This window comes from Pelodiscus sinensis, chromosome 1, assembly GCF_049634645.1.
Source record: "Pelodiscus sinensis isolate JC-2024 chromosome 1, ASM4963464v1, whole genome shotgun sequence".
Classification (NCBI taxonomy): domain Eukaryota; kingdom Metazoa; phylum Chordata; order Testudines; family Trionychidae; genus Pelodiscus; species Pelodiscus sinensis.
Genome location: NC_134711.1, coordinates 38,238,902 through 38,256,849, shown reverse-complemented (window position 1 = coordinate 38,256,849; position 17,948 = coordinate 38,238,902). Strand labels below are relative to the sequence as shown.

The 17,948-nt window shown below is 38.7% G+C and overlaps 1 protein-coding gene across 4 annotated transcripts in view; it reads right to left on the bottom strand.

Annotated features, from left to right (window-relative positions):
• GRM8 (glutamate metabotropic receptor 8) overlaps positions 1 to 17,948 on the bottom strand; it is a 570,836-nt gene that overhangs the window by 486,924 nt on the left and 65,964 nt on the right. For all 4 annotated transcript variants that reach the window (XM_075928371.1, XM_014573390.3, XM_014573388.3 and 1 more), the window contains one exon: positions 11,239 to 12,082. In XM_075928371.1, coding sequence (XP_075784486.1) covers positions 11,239 to 11,748 — 510 coding nt within the window. In that variant the 5' untranslated portion in view covers positions 11,749 to 12,082. The remainder of the gene's footprint in view (positions 1 to 11,238; positions 12,083 to 17,948) is intronic.

The following is a 17,948-nucleotide window of genomic DNA, read 5'->3' as shown; positions in this document are numbered from 1 at the left end:
AACAGAAGCTTTGGAGGATCACCTACATTTTATAGATATAGATGTATGTGTATATTATATTATACATAAGGTAAACAAGCATAAAGTAAGTATAAATTCTCCTGTTTCAAGAAGCAGCAGACAAAGTCAATGAGGTTGGACTAGGCTAACAAGGAAAATTTGACCAGAGTAAGTAAGGATTCCATTGTTTAAATAAAAATACTTTAAAGTTATATCTTGGCAAAAAAAAAAAACAACAGAAAGCCTAACACTTCAGTTCTCCAAGTATACTGTTCACCCTTCTTGATTCACATGCAAACCATTGCCCCTGGGCTGCTCCCACAGTGACACTGACTAGGACATGTCTGAAAGTGACAGAGTACCATGGGGGAGATTGGGAATAGCTTGGCTGCATATATGGTAGTCAGGCTGGGCTGTCCTCACATGATGCTTCCAAAGAGGCCAGGATTCAGCCCAGTCTGACTACTGTACATGCAGCCAAGCTCTTAGAGAGGCAAAGTCAGGAGAGGCATTGAGCAAGAGCTGTTTCCTCCAGATGTTCCAACAAAAGCAGAGTCCCCCTGGTTAGCTGGCAGTCCGCCCAGGAGAGAGGCAGACACTAAGTGATCTTTACAGACTGCACAAAAACCTCCATGGCAGACAGCTGAGAAATGGAGAGTTTGTCCTGGAACAAACAATGGACTCAAAGGTATCACCTCCCATTAACCAGGGGAACCTCTGACCCATCAGAACAATGGAGAGACCCTGGGCTCATCTCATGTCCTGTTTTCAGTCACTACCTATGGGAAGCTGCAAAATAGTTATTCTAAGGCTGCAGGAGCTTTAGTGGTAGCTTCACTGGGGAATACCTGCACTGGGATCCATGTAGGAAAAACTAGTTGAGTGGCTTATTTTTGCTATTTTCCAGAGCAATTGTCTCCTTTCCCCATTGCGTCCATCCCCAGCATGAGTTTATCCTGTCATGTTGAGCTATCAAACTCCTTACTATGATGGAAACCAGGCGTAGGATTTGACCCATTGCGTGCAAGTAACACATGCAAACAGCCACACAGATATTCTTTGAGACTGGTGATGTTCTAAATATTCCCCACAGCTTGCACAGAGATGGAGTGACAGAGCACCTCTCGGCCAAACAGAGGCTCTAGAAAGGGGGTATTGAACATTCTCTGTCTTTACAACAGCCAGAAAAGTCTGGTAGTGGGAAAAGGAACCAAAAGTTCTTTCTTGTTTACAGCAGTAAGAATGAGATGGCGTTTCAAGCGTTTCCAATACCGACCAGCAGAGATTGATAAGGGAGATGGAGCTATTCTGCAGGATTCTAGACAGCAGTCAGATGGAAAGTCCAACATCTTTCCCTACTCAGCAGCTATAGGTGGCAGGAGGGATTCCGTCCTTGGTACATGCTCTACCCTCACCTTTTCCATCTCCCTACTTCTGTCTGATTAAATCTGCCTCTATATAAAACTATGGTATGCCCACATCTTGAATACTGGGTACAGATGTGATCACCTCATCTCAAAAAAGATATATTGGCATTTGAAAAGGTTCAGAGAAGGATAACAAAAATGATTAGGGGTTTGAAACAGATCTCATATGAAAACTTGGACTTTTCAGCTTAAAAAAGAGGAGGCTAAGGGGGGATATGATAGTGGTCTATACAATCATGACTGGTATGGAAAAAGTGAAAAAGGAAAGTTATTTACTTATTCCCATAATATGAGAACTAGGTGGTCACCAAATGAAATTAATAGTTAGCAGGTTTAAAGCAAACAAAAGGAAGTTTTTCTTCACTCAGCGTATAGTCAACCTGTGGAACTCCTTGCCAAAGGATGTTGTGAAGACTAGGACTTCAACAGGGTTCAAAAAAGAGCTAGATAAATTCATGGAGGTTAGGTACATCAATGGCTATTACCCAGGATGGGTAGGAATGGTATCTTTAGCCTCTGTTTGTCTGGAAATGGATGACAGGCAAGGGATCACATGATTACCTGTTGTGTTCACTCCCTCTGGGGCATGTGGCATTGGCCACTGTTGGCAGACAGGATATTGGGGTAGACAGATCTCTGGTCTGACCCAGTATGGCCAGTCTTATGTTCTAATGTGTGCAAATTTATTTTCTTCCAATATAAATTTGAGTTGACACCTAGACACTGCACATCAGAATTCTGCAGCTACTCAACCAAGATGCAGAACCCACACTTTTATCTGTTGGAATATAGGGGATGTTGTTAGAAGTGCCTTCCTTATACCTCTAGACAGTAAAAAGATCTTCCCTTTCAACCAGAAACCCTAAACCTTAGAATAAAAAATAAATGCATGCTGTACCCTAGCCTTCACTCAGGAGTCAGGCCATCATATTGTTATAATCTACCCTTCCACTCCCTACCAAACCTAAAAATTCTCTTTAATGTTGGCTATCTTCCTTTGTCACATCATGTCCAAAATTAGATGGCAAGGTCTTTGGAACAGGAGCCAGGGGTAAGATCTTCACCAGTCCAGAGATTTTATATTCAGTAAAAGAGCCAGAGCAGACTACGGTCCAGAGAGCGTAAAGGGGGATTAAAGCCATTTTAGAGCAACCTCCCCCTGGGATGAGATTTCTGTGTTGTACCTCTCAGAGGTACAGTTTAGACTCTCACCTAATGTCTTATTTGTACTGTGAAATTCCCAGCCACTTTCAGGAATTGCAAAGGAATAAATAGATAATTAACCCTAGGCTAAGAAACCAGATGATATATTGGATGGAGTTCCGAGAAGAGCTAAGAGAATGACAAAAGGATTAGAAAACGTGCCTTACAGGGATAGACCCAAGAAGCACAATCTATTTAGCATAACAAAGAGAAGGTAATGGGATGACTTGATCATATTCTATAAGTACCTACATGTGGAAAAATATTTGATAATAGGCTTTAATCTAGCAGGTGAACATATAATAAAACCAAAAGGTTATGTTAATAAATATTAACCTTTTATGATTTCTGTATGTTCAACCCTTAGAATTCTTTTATAGTCTAACATTCTTTTTATGTTGTCTGTCTATAAATTTATTCCCCTGAATTTCTGAAGCTGAAAAGTTTAGTCTTTAAACTGAATTTATGATGTGAAAATGCTCAGGAATGCATGAAATTAAGTAATGGGTTTTACTTAAATATTTCCTATATCTTTAAATTTGTGAGAATCTAGACAAGGGAAGGAACCCCACAAAACTAATGAAGGGATCCTACAAAAATATATTACAGTATACAAGACAAGGTCATTATTAAGAGGGTATTTGTAATTGATAAGGGATATTTGTTACTACAGATGTTTTATGCAATTTATGAAATAATGATCCATTGAAAAATGTGAGGCTATAATATCACAACAGGTGTTTTGAATAAAAATATAATTGGAAATCCCTTTAGCCTATCAATCACAAGCTAAGCTATAATAAAAGAAAATCCATTGGCAATTGGGTACACAATAATTGAAAACAGTACATACTAAGGAAAAGTGATTTTTCCCTCCAAAAAGAATTTGTCTCACACTCTATCAAAGAAAAGAGGTTTGGAAAGTTAGCTTGAGACTGAACACTGAGAAAATTCCACCAGCAACAAAGGGAAAGAGCAGAATATCATCCTTTCACCATTCAAAGAAGGTGGGAAAGTATTCCTGTGACCTGCATAGTGCTATATCAATCTTTGATCAATAAATCCATCTAAGCCTGTTATTTTTGACATCTCATATTGTTATTAAAGTCAGGCATGCAACAGTTGGAAGTTGAAGCTAGACAGATCCAATCTGGTAATAAATGGCAAAAGATTGTAACAGTGAAGATAGTTAACTGCTGGAACAGTTTGCCAGGCCCATGATGGATTCTCCATTACTACTGGGGGAGTTCTTTGTTCCATGATGTATACAAGGTCATTCTCAATTAGTGCTCCTTTCTGGCCTTGGATTCTATGGGTAAACCTACACTTTGAGCTGGAGGTATAAAACTCAGCTGGAGTAGACATACCCTATCTAGCTGTCATCACAAGAATGTCTCCTTGGGTTCAAAAACATGCCTCGAAATGTAAGATGTGCTTCACATATTAACAGAGTTTGCACCAAGCACATTGATTAGTATAGAGTGTACCAACAAGCAACCTCATTGCAACAGATAGGGTTTAAAACCTAGTCTTTAGAATGAACAGCTGGTGGGGAGAGGGGAGAGAAATACCCCCATATGGTGTTGGTGGAAACATAAAAATCAGAACTGTAACTTCGTCAATTTGTTAGGAGAATGGCAAGGATCAAGGTCTCTCTCTTTGGCCTCCAATTTTCATGCTTCTTGAAATTCAGACATAAGGATCCTCTGAATATCAATCAGTTTATGTTACCAACCAAATTATCAATTAGGGTTGTCAATCCATGTGTTTTATGTTCATGAATATTTTGGTAAATTAAGCAACAATAGCATAAAAACCCAGCTACTGTTTAGAAACTTTTTAAACTATTATATATATGGTAGATGACATTTATCTATACACACACACACTTGGATTATCTAATATATGGCTCATAATTTCATCACAGATTCCCATTTCTAAGATCCACATGTAGATCGAGCAAAGTCTGCAATTCTTGCATTTAGTAACTCCATTAAAGTAATACTGGACTACAGACTGCTGGTTCAAGGTGTTAAATAGAATGGTTAAGGTTGGATGACACTAAGCTGGGGGGAGAGGTAAATACACTTGAGGGCAGAGATAGGATCCAGAGTGACAGACAAATTGGAGGATTGGGCCACAAGAAATCTGATGAGGTTCAACAAGGACAAGTGCAGAGTCCTGCACTTGGGATGGAAGAATCCCAAGTATTGTTACAGGCTGGGGACCAACCAGCTAAGTAGTAGTCCTGCAGGAAAGGACCTGGGGGGTTATATTTTTATTTTATTTATTTAAATATTTTACCCCAACTTTCTATTTAAAATAGTCAAGGCGGCTTACAAGAATAGTTGATCAGAAGCTGGATATGAGTCAACAGTGTGCCCTTGTAGCCAAGAAGGCTAATGGCATATTAGGTTGCATTAAGAGGAGCATTGCCAGCAGAACCAGAGATGTCATTATTCCCCTTTATTCGGCTCTGGTGACACCACATCTGGAGTATTGTGTCCAGTTCTGGGCCCCCCACTACAAAAAGGATGTGGACGCATTGGAGAGGGTCCAGCGGAGGGCAACCAAAATGATTAGGGGTCTGGAGCATATGACCTATGAGGAGAGGCTGAGGGAGTTGGGTCTGTTTAGTCTGCAGAACAAAGAGCAATGGTCTCAAGTGGTGGTGAGAGAGGTCCAGGTTGGATATTAGGAAAAACTATTTCACTAGGAGAGTGGTGAAGCACTAGAATGGATTACCTAGGGAAGTAGTGGAGTTTCCATCCATAGCAATGTTTAAGTCTCGGCTTGACAAAGACCTGGCTGGGTTGATTTAGTTGGGATTGGTCCTACCTAAAGCAGGGGGCTGGACTTGATGACCTTCTGAGGTCTTTTCCAGCTCTATGGTTCTATGGAATGAGTGAATAACATGTATCTTGAAAATAGCATTCACGCAGATTTGCATGGTGGTTATCACTGACTTTAATCAAGCTATAGAAACTTCATCAGCTAAGCACCTAGCCTCATATGCACCAACGTCTAGTGAGAACTAATTTCTTATCTAGAACACAAACTTCTTGGGACAAGGACTATGGGCTTTAACCGCAATTCTGGAGCTAAACTGAGTTTTAGCAGCTGAGGATCTAGCCCCTATGGAGTTGTAGAAATGTTAAATACTAATCATTTTTCTGTTCTGCATGCTTGCATAAAATCACTAGGAATATTTCCTGAAATAGCTGTGAAGTAGGGTCTGGTCCTGAAGCTTTTCATCAAGCAAGTTGACATTCATTTCAATAGAGCTACTCATGTAAAGTTTGCAGAATTAGACCTTTTGAGTCCTGTCCAACATGCAAACATTAAAAAGCATTCTATGTAATTTGTATATTAAGGGCACTTGTGCAGGATCTGTAATTAAACGAAAGAGAGATGTCTCATCCTTTCACCAGCAACTGTGTTACATCAATTAAATGGGTAAATAAGAGCTTTCCCCAGAGGGGTACCATGTGATGCTATATTGATTAAGACTGCAGCGGAACGGTATTTGCAATCTTATTGCATAATGGAAATCAGGAGTTAGCTGTCATGGCTTCAGAAGACAAATTACTGGCATCTGAGTCAATTCATAGGCTTCTTTCCTTCTTGCTGTTCTCAATTCCCAGCTAATGCATGTCTTACAAGCCTTAAGTCTGCTATATTGTCTTATAGTAAAGAGTGAAAGTGGGAATCTAGGTGACTATGTTAAGAAAGGCATTGAAGTGACCATTATTTCAGAGTTATGCATTATTTAATAGGTTAACAACTTCCAAAAGGGCATCAATTAAAAAGAGATCCATTCAGCAACTAGTGATTATGACCAGTAAAGACAGGGATTCAGCTAGGCATAACTCATAAGAACAGAAGACTGCTATCACTGTACATTTAAAATCGCATGCATGTTTTGCATACCTTGACTTTCACAGCTAGCAGATAAGTTCACTGGTACAAGTCTCATGCTTTCATAGAACCTGGCCTAAGATCAACCTTTGACTAACATTCCAGACACCCATGCCTGTGCTGAGGGCAAAACAAGGCACAGCCTACTCAAAGCTGACCTGAGCTGTGCTGCCCTGGCCTCGCCCTGCCCCTCCTCTTTCTGCCTCCAATTATCATATGCGGGTGCTGTGGAATGCTGTTAGTATTGTTCAGGCAAGTGCCAGGGTGGCTGGGAAGGCCGAGAAGCAGGGAGCCTCCTCAGCAGCCTGCCCTTGACTCTGCATGGGACAGACACAAGGCTCAAATTATAGTCACATGGGTTCTCCCTGCTACTGCTGCAACACATATGTGCATGTTTGCTTTTTTTTTTATCCCTTTGGTATATATGGTCATGCCAATTTTCTTCAGCAATTTGATCTGAGGAAGTGGGTCTAGCCCACGAAAGCTCATCACCTAATAAACCATCCTGTTAGTCTTTAAAGTGCTGCAGTGTCCTGTCTTTTGTTTCAGCAAGACCAGATTAACACAGTTACATCTCTATTACTATGACACTTTGTTTGATTGTGTAAAGAAAGGACACAGACTTCTCAATTAGCTTCAACTGGTGCTTTCCAGTCTGTGTTCCCCAGGATCAATAAAAGGAGTTTAGGGGCATTTGCAAGCTGCCTGCACATCAGCTATGAGGGTATCTAATAAACCTGTGACTAATATTTCCTATTCCCAAATTTAGTTCTATTAATTAGGTACCTTCTGCATATCTGGCATGTGGTACAGAACATGCTTCATTTTGTTGAGAAAAATTGCAGAAAAGTGGAGAGTTTTTTCCAAAAATAATTTGCTTGGATTCAGGGATTTGGCTGGAAAGGGACAAGCATGCAGTGAGCAGGGACACAGGATGTGCAGGGAAGAAAGGCGGGAGATAGTGAGAAGGGGGCAGGGGCTGGGGTAGAAGCTACTGCCTTCCCGAGTGGAGGCTTCACTAACTGCCCATGAGCACAGACTTAAGTCTCCAGTGCATTGGCCGCTGAAGTATAAATCCAGAAGAAAGGACAGAAAGAAATCCCCCTTAAAATGATTTAAAACATACTTCTATGCCAGCTTGAGAGTACCCCAGGACAACAATCAATCAAGTTCTACTAGGGTGACCATCCCTGCTGATGTGGGGAGAGGGACAACTGTCCTGCGGCCCAGTGATTCAAATGAGCCCAGGGTTCCCAACTGCCACTATTGTGCCAGAGGTGTTGCCTGGAGCCTCAGGCCCTTTAAAATTGTCACTGGAGCCCTGAGCAGCATGCTCCAAATGATGCATGGGGAAGACTGCCCCAGCCACATTCCTGCTGCCGGAGGCCCCCCCCACACACCTTACCCAGGGGCCTAGCAAGTCTGTGGCTCACCTGAGTGTGACCAGATGTCCCAAACTTAGAGACAGTCCCACTATGTGGGGCTTTGTATTATATAGGCACATACAGCCATCCACCCCCATACTGATTTCTCACTTGCTAGCTAGTCACTACGTTTTCCTCAAATTCCTTCCATTCTTTTTACGGTTTTTTTCAAGCAGTCAGACATGCACCAAAAATATATAACTAGGCAGAGGATAGTTTCAAAACTGTTACAATCAAGTTGTTGTCCCCCTGTTGGTCCACAGATATTAGAGAGACAAGGTGGATGAGGTAAAAATATTTTATTGGACCAACTTCTGTTGGTAAGAGACATAAGCTTTCAAGCTCTTTAGGGCTCTTTGTCAGGTCTGGGTAAGATACTTAATATGGAGTGGGCTCCAGCCAGAGCCTGAATGTCTATGCTGCAATTGTATAGTCCACTGCCTGTGACACTGTGGTATGTCTGTGCTGTGATAAAGACTTGCAGCACAGCCACACAGTCCCAGGTCCACTGGCTCCAGGGCTCTATTGCTTCAATATAGACATTTGAGAGCAATAGTCTTGATAATAGGCAAGTGCCTGTTCCTTCCCCAGTGAACTCAATGGATTTATCATGGGTTTCAATGGATAACAAGTCTTAAGGAAATGACATGAGACCTTTTAATAGAAAGAATCAGAATGAATATTAACAGGCAAGGAGACAGTAACAGTGTCTGACAAACTACAGCCAGTACTGAGAGCATCTAGTGCACAATTTACCATTACCTATTTACAATCAAGCAGCATTTAAAATTAAATGTTAGCTGCCCAATAAGCTCCAACTGAATTTATTGATTAGAAGTCATCCATCCAAATTGACAATGTAGATGTGGTAGGCTCACCTTTCAACTGTTTCTACTCTAGAACTTAATAAAACACAGTGAAGACAGAGCTGGTTTGTCAACACAACTCTTGGACTGAAGAAAGATGCCAAAACTGTAACTAGTCTGAATGGAAAGAACATCACCTTGTGAAATCAATGGAAGAGGATAAGAGTTCACAGGAGTAGGTGCTACATTTGATTTGACTAGACCTAGTCACTAGTTTATTACAAATATGTTTTCCCGTTTGGAGAAATTACTTGGTCCTCCTACAAATGGATTTATATTTAAATCTTTCATTTGACTGTCTTGGAACTATGAAAGTGGGTCAGACCTAGTAGTGAAGAATGTAAAGTTAAATACAGAAAAAGACCAATTTAGCAATGACCAAAAATAAAAATTAATATGTATGACCAATATGCCATTCTCGCCTCAATCCAACAGTCTTTATTTTTCGATCATCATCAGTTTGACAAAGTACTACCTGTAATATTTTGGGTGCACTTGTCACCTTAACACATCATAGGCCTTACGGTCCATTGTCTTGCAACTTTGTGTAATCATTTATACATATGCAGTGTCAGTGCAAATTGGTACCACATCAGCATGGCAGCATTTTACAACCACTTTGCACATACATACATAACACAAGTGAATCTGGCCCAAGTATAACTTTAAAGTTATTTTTATGTTTAACCTCCTTTTTCACTAAGACCAAATTGAAAATATTTCTACAAAGGCCATCATATCCCATTAGGTGAAGATATGTTCTTTGTTTGCATGTTGGGCCTGACCCAAATGCTTTGAAAGCCACAGAAGCAGGCTCATTTTTCATGAATAATGTATAGCCCGTTATATTTTCAGACATTCTGGGTCAAATTCATCCATGGTACAGTATAATTCTATTTAAATCAAGGGAGTTAAAGGAGGGATCTGGACAGCATAGTGTTTGCAACCAGTTAAACAAAAATTAGACCCATTTTATCCATCCATGACTGAAATTTCACAAGTTGATGAAACAGACTTCATGTGAGAAGGCACCACATTAGCACTGGCATGTAGTCTCTCTCATTGAAGCTAAAAGGCACAGTCCTCAATTCCCCAAGGCACTCCAGTACATGCTTAATCATGTAAGTGACTGGATAGCTATTAACTTTAAGCATATGCTTAAGTCCCATTAAGGACTGAAATTTTATTGACATTAATCACTTCCAGTGCTATTATGAGTCAGACTATAGTGAATACCTCATTTTTATATCAACATGTACATGTCAAGAGAATTTTTATCACTGTGGAGTTTAATAAACTGTACAATATCACTTTAAATAGCATGGATGTGGACATAGTTGTGAAACAAACTATGTTAAACTAAAGTACTCAAGTGTACGTGCCAAGTATATCTTTTACATTCTTGACTGCAGCTGCTTGTGTTTTAATGAAGACCTTTATTTTAAACCAATATATGTCAGCAGATTTGGATATGCAACATTTAAACTAACTACACCACAGCTCAAGGTGAGAAGTGCTTCTTGCACAGTGTTCCAAACTGCCTTGGCAATATGCTACACTTGTCCCCTTTTTGATCAACACCCTTCCTAGATGAGGATCCATTTGTCCCACATTGGAGCAGGTACATATGTAATACAAAACAGACTATAAGAGTATCCCAGGGATTTCCTGTTATACCTTTCAGCTCTCTTATCCCATGATAAAAATAGAACTGATAGCCAATTTATAAAACTTTTTAAAAAGCATTATTTGGGTATGAAAATATCTAGCATGATTATCCTGATTTAGAGTCTAGTTACTTGCCAGAACAGAAGAGATTGTTTCTTTTTTAAAGGTCATATTTAATAATGTTCCTAGCTCCTAACATCATATATGGGTGTAACGCATTGTTTTCTTAGAAGGGAAAATTCTGCAGTTTCCCTGAGATGAAATTTCAGGATAAAGTTCTAAACACTTGAAAATGCCAAGTTACAAAGGAAATATTGACAACCTGGAGCCAAATCCCAGGCAACCTACACATGAATATTCTCTTTCACTCTAGAAATCAGTTGTACTAAACATGTAATCTGTCTCCTGGACTATACAGTAGGCCAGCCAGGATGTTAACAAGTACAAAGTTCGGGTGAAGTCTCACAGGACTGATGTGATTCCTGCAAGATGCTGAGACCTCACAATGCCTAGCATAGCTAAGAGAGAACTGAGGATGCTCAACACTTCACAAAAGACATCCAGCACCTCAAAGAATAGCACCTTCCATCACTGCTCAATGTTTTTGTTTGAGAGAGCTAAGCAAGAACTTCTGGTTTTGGCCTTTTACTAGGACTGTGGTATTTCTATTTTCATAAATGCTTATTTTCATGATAGTTGGTATTTAAATGAAAAGTAGAAAACTTTACCTACCTTAAAAAGTCTTAATATATTAGCAACCATGATGGATACAGAACTTGCAGCAGCACCTATTACACCTGATATCTTGTCTGGCTTAGTGAAAATAGGTGGGTCTCCATTAGCACATTTCACGTCTGAGCCATCTTTCTCTATCAAAGCTTGAACAAACGTTAAGGACTGCTCCAATGCATAAGTGTCCCTGGAACAAGTATCTAGGATCCGGACACCTAACGTGATATTGGCAAGAAGATCAGGATCCTTATTGATCTGATCTATTGCATATAGCATTGCCTCTAATCTGTGAATCCCCTTCTCTTTCTTCAGCTCCCCACAAGGCACGCCTCTATCCCCTTTTGCATGGACAGGGAAGAGTCCTCCCAAGATGATGTCCCCATCCAGTCGAATAGAGTGGGCATATTCCTGGCCATGAGTTCTTTGCATCATAGTGAGAATCCAGTAGAATTTGGCTGTTAATAGGAAGAAACAATGGCAGGAGGCAAGTCGCTTTCTTCCGTATACCATTTTTCCTGAAGATGTCGTTGTTATCCAAGACCCAAAGTTCCTTCTTTCTAAAAGAGGATGTGGAACATTTGAAGCAGCACCTTCTGAAAGCTACCATCAGTGCCCAGTAAGTAACAATATAGAATTGTGCCACAAGTAGAAAATAGATATCAACAAAAGTTCTTAAAATATATTTTACAAAAAATGTCCATCAGTACCACGGGTTAATTTGTTTCGCTGTGTGGTGTTTTCAGCTATTGTAGATTGATGTTCATTAATTAATATCTGTAGTTCTGATGCTGGGAGGAAGTCGATGATTCATGTCCTTGTATTGTGCCCTGTGACTAAGGTACTCCTGAAAAAAAATCAGTGAAAAATACCATTTAGTTCAGCAGTTTTGCACTTGTCAACAATACATTTAGTTTGGAATACAAGTTACATTGCCCTAGGTTTTACTTTCCACATTCTGTTGGAGACTAATTTTTGGCCCTCTGTGAATTTGAACACCTGGCTGCACTGTACTGAAAGCTGAGAGATTGATGATACCAGCAAAGCGGAAGCAACACTGAGGTAGCAAAATCTAGTTTGGTGCTCAGAGTTTGATCAGTAATTTTTATTTACGATTGCACTGCAAGAAACATTTATGCATACAAAATGGTACATACCATTTTGGGTTTTGTTCTGCAATCTATTAAATCTCATAATCTATTGTACAGGACCCATTCATCCTATTGCAGTCCAAGACTTTTGCCCTCAAAGATTTACACTTAGTGTCTTGACTTCAGTGGGACTTCTAATGTGCATAAAGTTAAACACACATTTGAGTTTTTGAAGTACTTGATAGTAACTGTGTTACTTCTCCAGCACAACTCACATTCTCTTCTGTTCCGTGTATATCTATAGTGCTCCATAAACAATAATTTCAAACTCTATATTCATTTAATGGGAAAAATAGTTTGAGCAAAAGTTTCACAATGTATTTTACCTGATAAGGTATACATTTTCAGTTATATTTTATCTGAGGCCCAATTTTAACAAGGCGTCTGTTTTGAGGTTGTGGTTCTACAGTGCAAAATCAGAGTGAAATCTTTATTTCAAGATCATCAATGGAAAAATTCCCATTGATTTGAATGAGGCTACCATTTCACCCTGTATCTAAAAATTTGAGTGAAATTATCTTAAATAATTTGAGTGAAATTATCTTAAATATTTCAAAGGCACCTATCATCTTGGTATCTAAGCACCAATAACTAACTTTGTTAAATTAACAATCAAGGTTTTAGACATTTTATGTTACCTAACTTGCACCCATATTTTAAAAAGTACATTCTGTTACAAGTACCAAAGATATCATATTGGGGGAGGGGAAGAATTAACCCCCCCCCTTTGTCTTAATATGACCTACTATAATATTATAATTCAACATGTGATTCCATATTTTTAACTGATCGTCTTTCATGAAATATGTTTTTATTCCCCAATTTTCTCAAAACAAATTTTACTCAAATCACAGAAGCCACATAAGAATTATAAATTAATGGGTGTTTGAAGACATGTGAAAAAGATTTGTTATGGAGTGTCATCTATGCAGAAGTATCTCACTGTGATCAGGTAACAAAACAAAGACTTGAAATTGAACCATACAGAGCTGTGAAGAAAAGCACTGCTGTTGGGAATACTGAAGTGCCAGAGTGTATAAAGCACAAGACTTTCACTGCTTCTGAATATTTCGTTTGAACTTCGGTGGGGATTGAATCTAAATAGAAAAAATCTGTGCTGACTGACTCAATCTCATAGTCCTCTGTGTAAATATACACAATATAAATGTGTAGTTTTAGCCCATTTTACTTCTAACTTTAAAAACAGTGGACAGAGTATGCTCTCAATTACCCAAGTACAAATCTACATTAACCCCACTGTCTTCTGCTGAGCTGATCCTGATTTATGTCAGCATAACTGAGCAGAATCTGACCCAAAATATATTGATGAGAACAAAAGCACCATTAACCAATCAGAACTGAACATCTTTACCCGGGGCAGATGAGAGTTTTGCGGGGCCTATTGAAGCATGGGGCCCAGGGCAGCCGCTCTGCTAGCCCTGCCCTATATCCGCCACTGTCTTTACCATCCAGTGACAAAAGCTTATCTACATTTAAAGTAATCCAGAGATACTTCTTTAGGGCACATCTACATAGCAAGCCAAAAGTCAAACTAAGATAGCAACTTCAGCTACATCAATTGCATAGCTGAAGTCAAAGTAGCTTAATTCAACTTTAGGCACTGTCTACACAGCAAGAAGTCAAAGGAAAAACACTCTTTCTTTGACTTCCCTTACTCCTCGTAAAATGAGGGTTACAGGTGTCGGAGTAAGGAGTCCTCCATTCCAACATTATTTCCGAATAATGGCTTGTAGTGTAGACATGCTCTTTATTTTGAAATAACGTCAGTTATTCTGAAAGAACGCTGCTATGTAGACATAGTCCTACTGATCTCGTGTTCATTATGAGCAGCTAAGTCTATAGACAACACATACTAGCACCACTTTAGAAGGAATTGAAGCTTGGAAAATAGGCATCTATCATAATGAACATGTACAGTAGTAACTCAAACACAGTGGGTTGACCTCTACAAGTGAACCTGAAGCTTGTCTAGGATAAGTTTAGAATGATTGGAAGTTTAAAGAAATCTCATAAGTATTTTGTAAGATTAGTAAATACTTGATTATTGGTCATCATGCATTTTTCAAAAAGCATTTGTTTCATCAAGTTAATGGTCATAACATACTATGAAACAGAAGGGAAATTATTTATAAAGCATTCATTTTAATTTTTAATAAATTTAGTCATATTTTTGTCTTCTAAGAAATCAAAACTTTTATTATACTGCCTAAATGTTTGATAACATCACATTGGCTATATTGATTCATTGTGCAAATATGTTGTTGTAAGTCTGTGTAGCTAAGTAGAAAGTTCAATCTAATTTCATTTTTATCAATGAATTCTTGGTCTATTTTTCATTTAACCACTGTGCTATCTTTCAGGACAACTGTTTCAAGTTGAGTTTCCATTAAAAAAAAAATCTGACTGACCATAAACCTGGATTAATCCAAATGTGTTCCCAAATTTACCAGGTTTCTATAGTGGTAGTCAGTGCTCCATGAGAAATAACTTCAGAAAAATGTACACACCCCCTCAGCTTGGACCATGCAGAGTCAAGAAGAAGTGCATCCCCGAGCTTTACTTCAAGTCAACATAAAAGATCACACAGGCTGCTTACTGTTAATTCCTTTAAAATTGCATCTGGCAGTAACAATTTAAATCCTTTATAAAGCAAAGTTTACAGTACACATTTCCATTGATTATCATTTACATTCATGAATGGGTGGGTTTAGGTCAGAGGGGGATGCAGAAGCTTTTATAATGAAACAAGGATAATGTTTAGCTTCTGAAAGTACTTTAATCAACAATCACCCACATCTTTAAGATTATTACTATTGTTTGGCAAAGCATAGTTAGAGAAGATTTACAGGCTCGGTACATGTTGGAGTTCAATGTTGTACTAAGATCTCATGAATACTGCAATGACAGTGTGCATGTGTATGCACCTATGTAATAGGAACTATTCATTATTCTGATCACAAACTCATTGTTACTACAGGAGTCAGTCTTCATACTGGAGTTTTGTATTAAAGAATTCTAAATAAGATTAAATTATAATTAAATGGGGTAGGCAATGGGTTTATTTTGATAACAAAACTACTGAGTGACCCTTAATTTACAGTGGTGTCAGATGCTATCAATATCTTGAAGAGATCCTCCCACAAATGTTCTTTAAAAATCACATATGCACACACATGCTGTGATTTTAATTGGTGCTCTTTGCTTAAACTGGGAAATATGTTTCCTCCAGTTTCAACAACCTCTCTCTCAATGGCCTGTTTGGCAGTTTAACAAACAGGACTCTTTACTGGATTGTTGTGAAGAGAGCACAATTTTTTCTATTAAAAATATTGGCAATTATGTTTGAGGCCATTGAACATTTCCCCGATTTCATTTTTTCATGATATTTTGAAAAATTGCTGGGGTTTTCATTAGATCATATGGAATTGTGCATAGCTTAACAGAAAGCTTGATCACAGAATAAAATTTAAATATCACACTTTTTTAAAAAAAGAATGTTTTTGAAAAAAGGTACTATTTTTGCTCAAACTTTTCTTTTTTTTTTTTTTTAAATGGTAACCCAATAAATTGTTCAGCTTATTGAAAAATTGATTTGGTTTCATGAAGTGAAAATGTAAAACCTTCCATTTCAAAATTTTGCAAAGAAGATGTTGTGGATATTTTGGACTTTCCGCTTTAGATAAGGAAAATAAGATATTTTTAGTTAAGATTATCATCTTGCTAGATTTCATGCTAACATTTGTATTTTCCTGGGAAATATTTTCCTCTGTTCTGTACTATATTCAGTGATGAGAAAATATGTGAAGAGGATTATATATATCATGTAAAGTATTGCCAGTTGAACACAAAAATTTGAATGTCATATAGAAGCAGATGGATTCCTTTTAACAATGTAAACAGACTGTGGAAGTCTTAGACCCCAACTCTGAAAACCCTAACTTGAAAGAATACTGGTGTTGGAACATGGGTGCTGCTGCAGCCCCTGGCTTGAAGTGGTTTCCATCATATACAGAGTTGATAGTTTGGTTCAATGGCTCTCAGCCCCAGCCCCTACAAATTGTTCCAGCATCCCTAAGGAGTACCCCTTATTTATAGACGTAGTCCCATTTACTTCGATTTTGAGAGTAAGGATTCTATCACTTTTTCCTACTTAGAGAACCCTTTACAAAATAAAAACAAGGCAAGTCACCATCAGCATCCAGTCCACATGAACCATTTCTTCATTGTACAGCCTGGGAAGAAAATCTCAGATCAGTCTATTCAGACTCTTGTCAAGGTAACGTCAAGGATTGCCAGAGCTTCTGCCTTCACATCCTACCCTGTGAATTTCCATCTCTTATACCAGCTATCCTTGAAAGACAAAAAAATCCTCTCCAAGTGTAGGCCTAATAAAAGCCCAAAGCTAGTAGATAAACCTTTCAAAGGCAAATCATATGAACCATTTCGGTCTATCCTTGACTTGTCTTGCAACTAAAACTCTAGCCATATTCACATCTTTCAGACTTGATTGTTCACCCCTGGTCTAATAGCTGAAGAAAAGCAGAAAGATTTTCCAGGTCAATCTAGACAGATTTCCAATCCAGAGTTCCAATCTAGACTGTAGTTATAGTCTAAAGCAAGATTCCATGCTTCATCCAGGACCTGGTACCACCCTAACAAGGATAGTGGGAAACACAAATGTATGTGCAGAATAGCATTGGCTTTGAAATGGCTAATCATCATTAGCAGCAGTGCTATTTTACTACTAACCAATCTTCCTTAATCTAAATAGTCCTGTGCAAGGTAGGTATGCAAATGACAATATTAGAACTCTGTGCTCCTATTGTTCAGTACAGTTAATTATTTACCTTTAGATCTTTTCAAAAATTAGGTGGCACAGGAAAGTTAATATTAAAAGGAAAAAGCTGTGCGTACTACACTGTCATAACTACTCAAAAATGTCATCCTAATCGAAAGATTACCAGCCTAATACTTCCAAGGTCATTGTCATTTTGGGTTACTGGCTGTATAAGTACCAATGCACTGTCAAAGCTGCCTATCAGCAGCTTTAACTTTCACATACAGGATCTCAGGAGAAACAGTCATCTTACTCATTTGCTTCCTTTGTGGCAGATTTTCCCTTTCTCTAGTCTTTCCTGGCTGCCTTTATATTAATAAAGATGCTCTGTACTTCTGTAGCCTCTCTCATCTCAGTGCATCAAAATGCTTAACATTAAGTAGATCTTTTAGACTTGTTCTACCTGGAAAGGTCCTCTCCTGCATGGTGAAAAGGTCCAGTAATAATTTTATCAGTGAAACAGGAAAACCTGCTTTTCACTAATTTTTCCTGCTAAACTACACACACAAGCAACCATTATCTAAGGTATGCACCTTCATACCAGGGAGCCCTCTATTGTTCTCTACTTTTATTTAACTAAGCCATTTTTAGCCCTGCATCCTCACACCTCGCATGCCAATGTGCTTGTTATTGGGGAATTCTATTAAAACCACGACGTTAAGCTAGCCCCGCTACTCCAGACATCTTTCACATTACCATTAGCA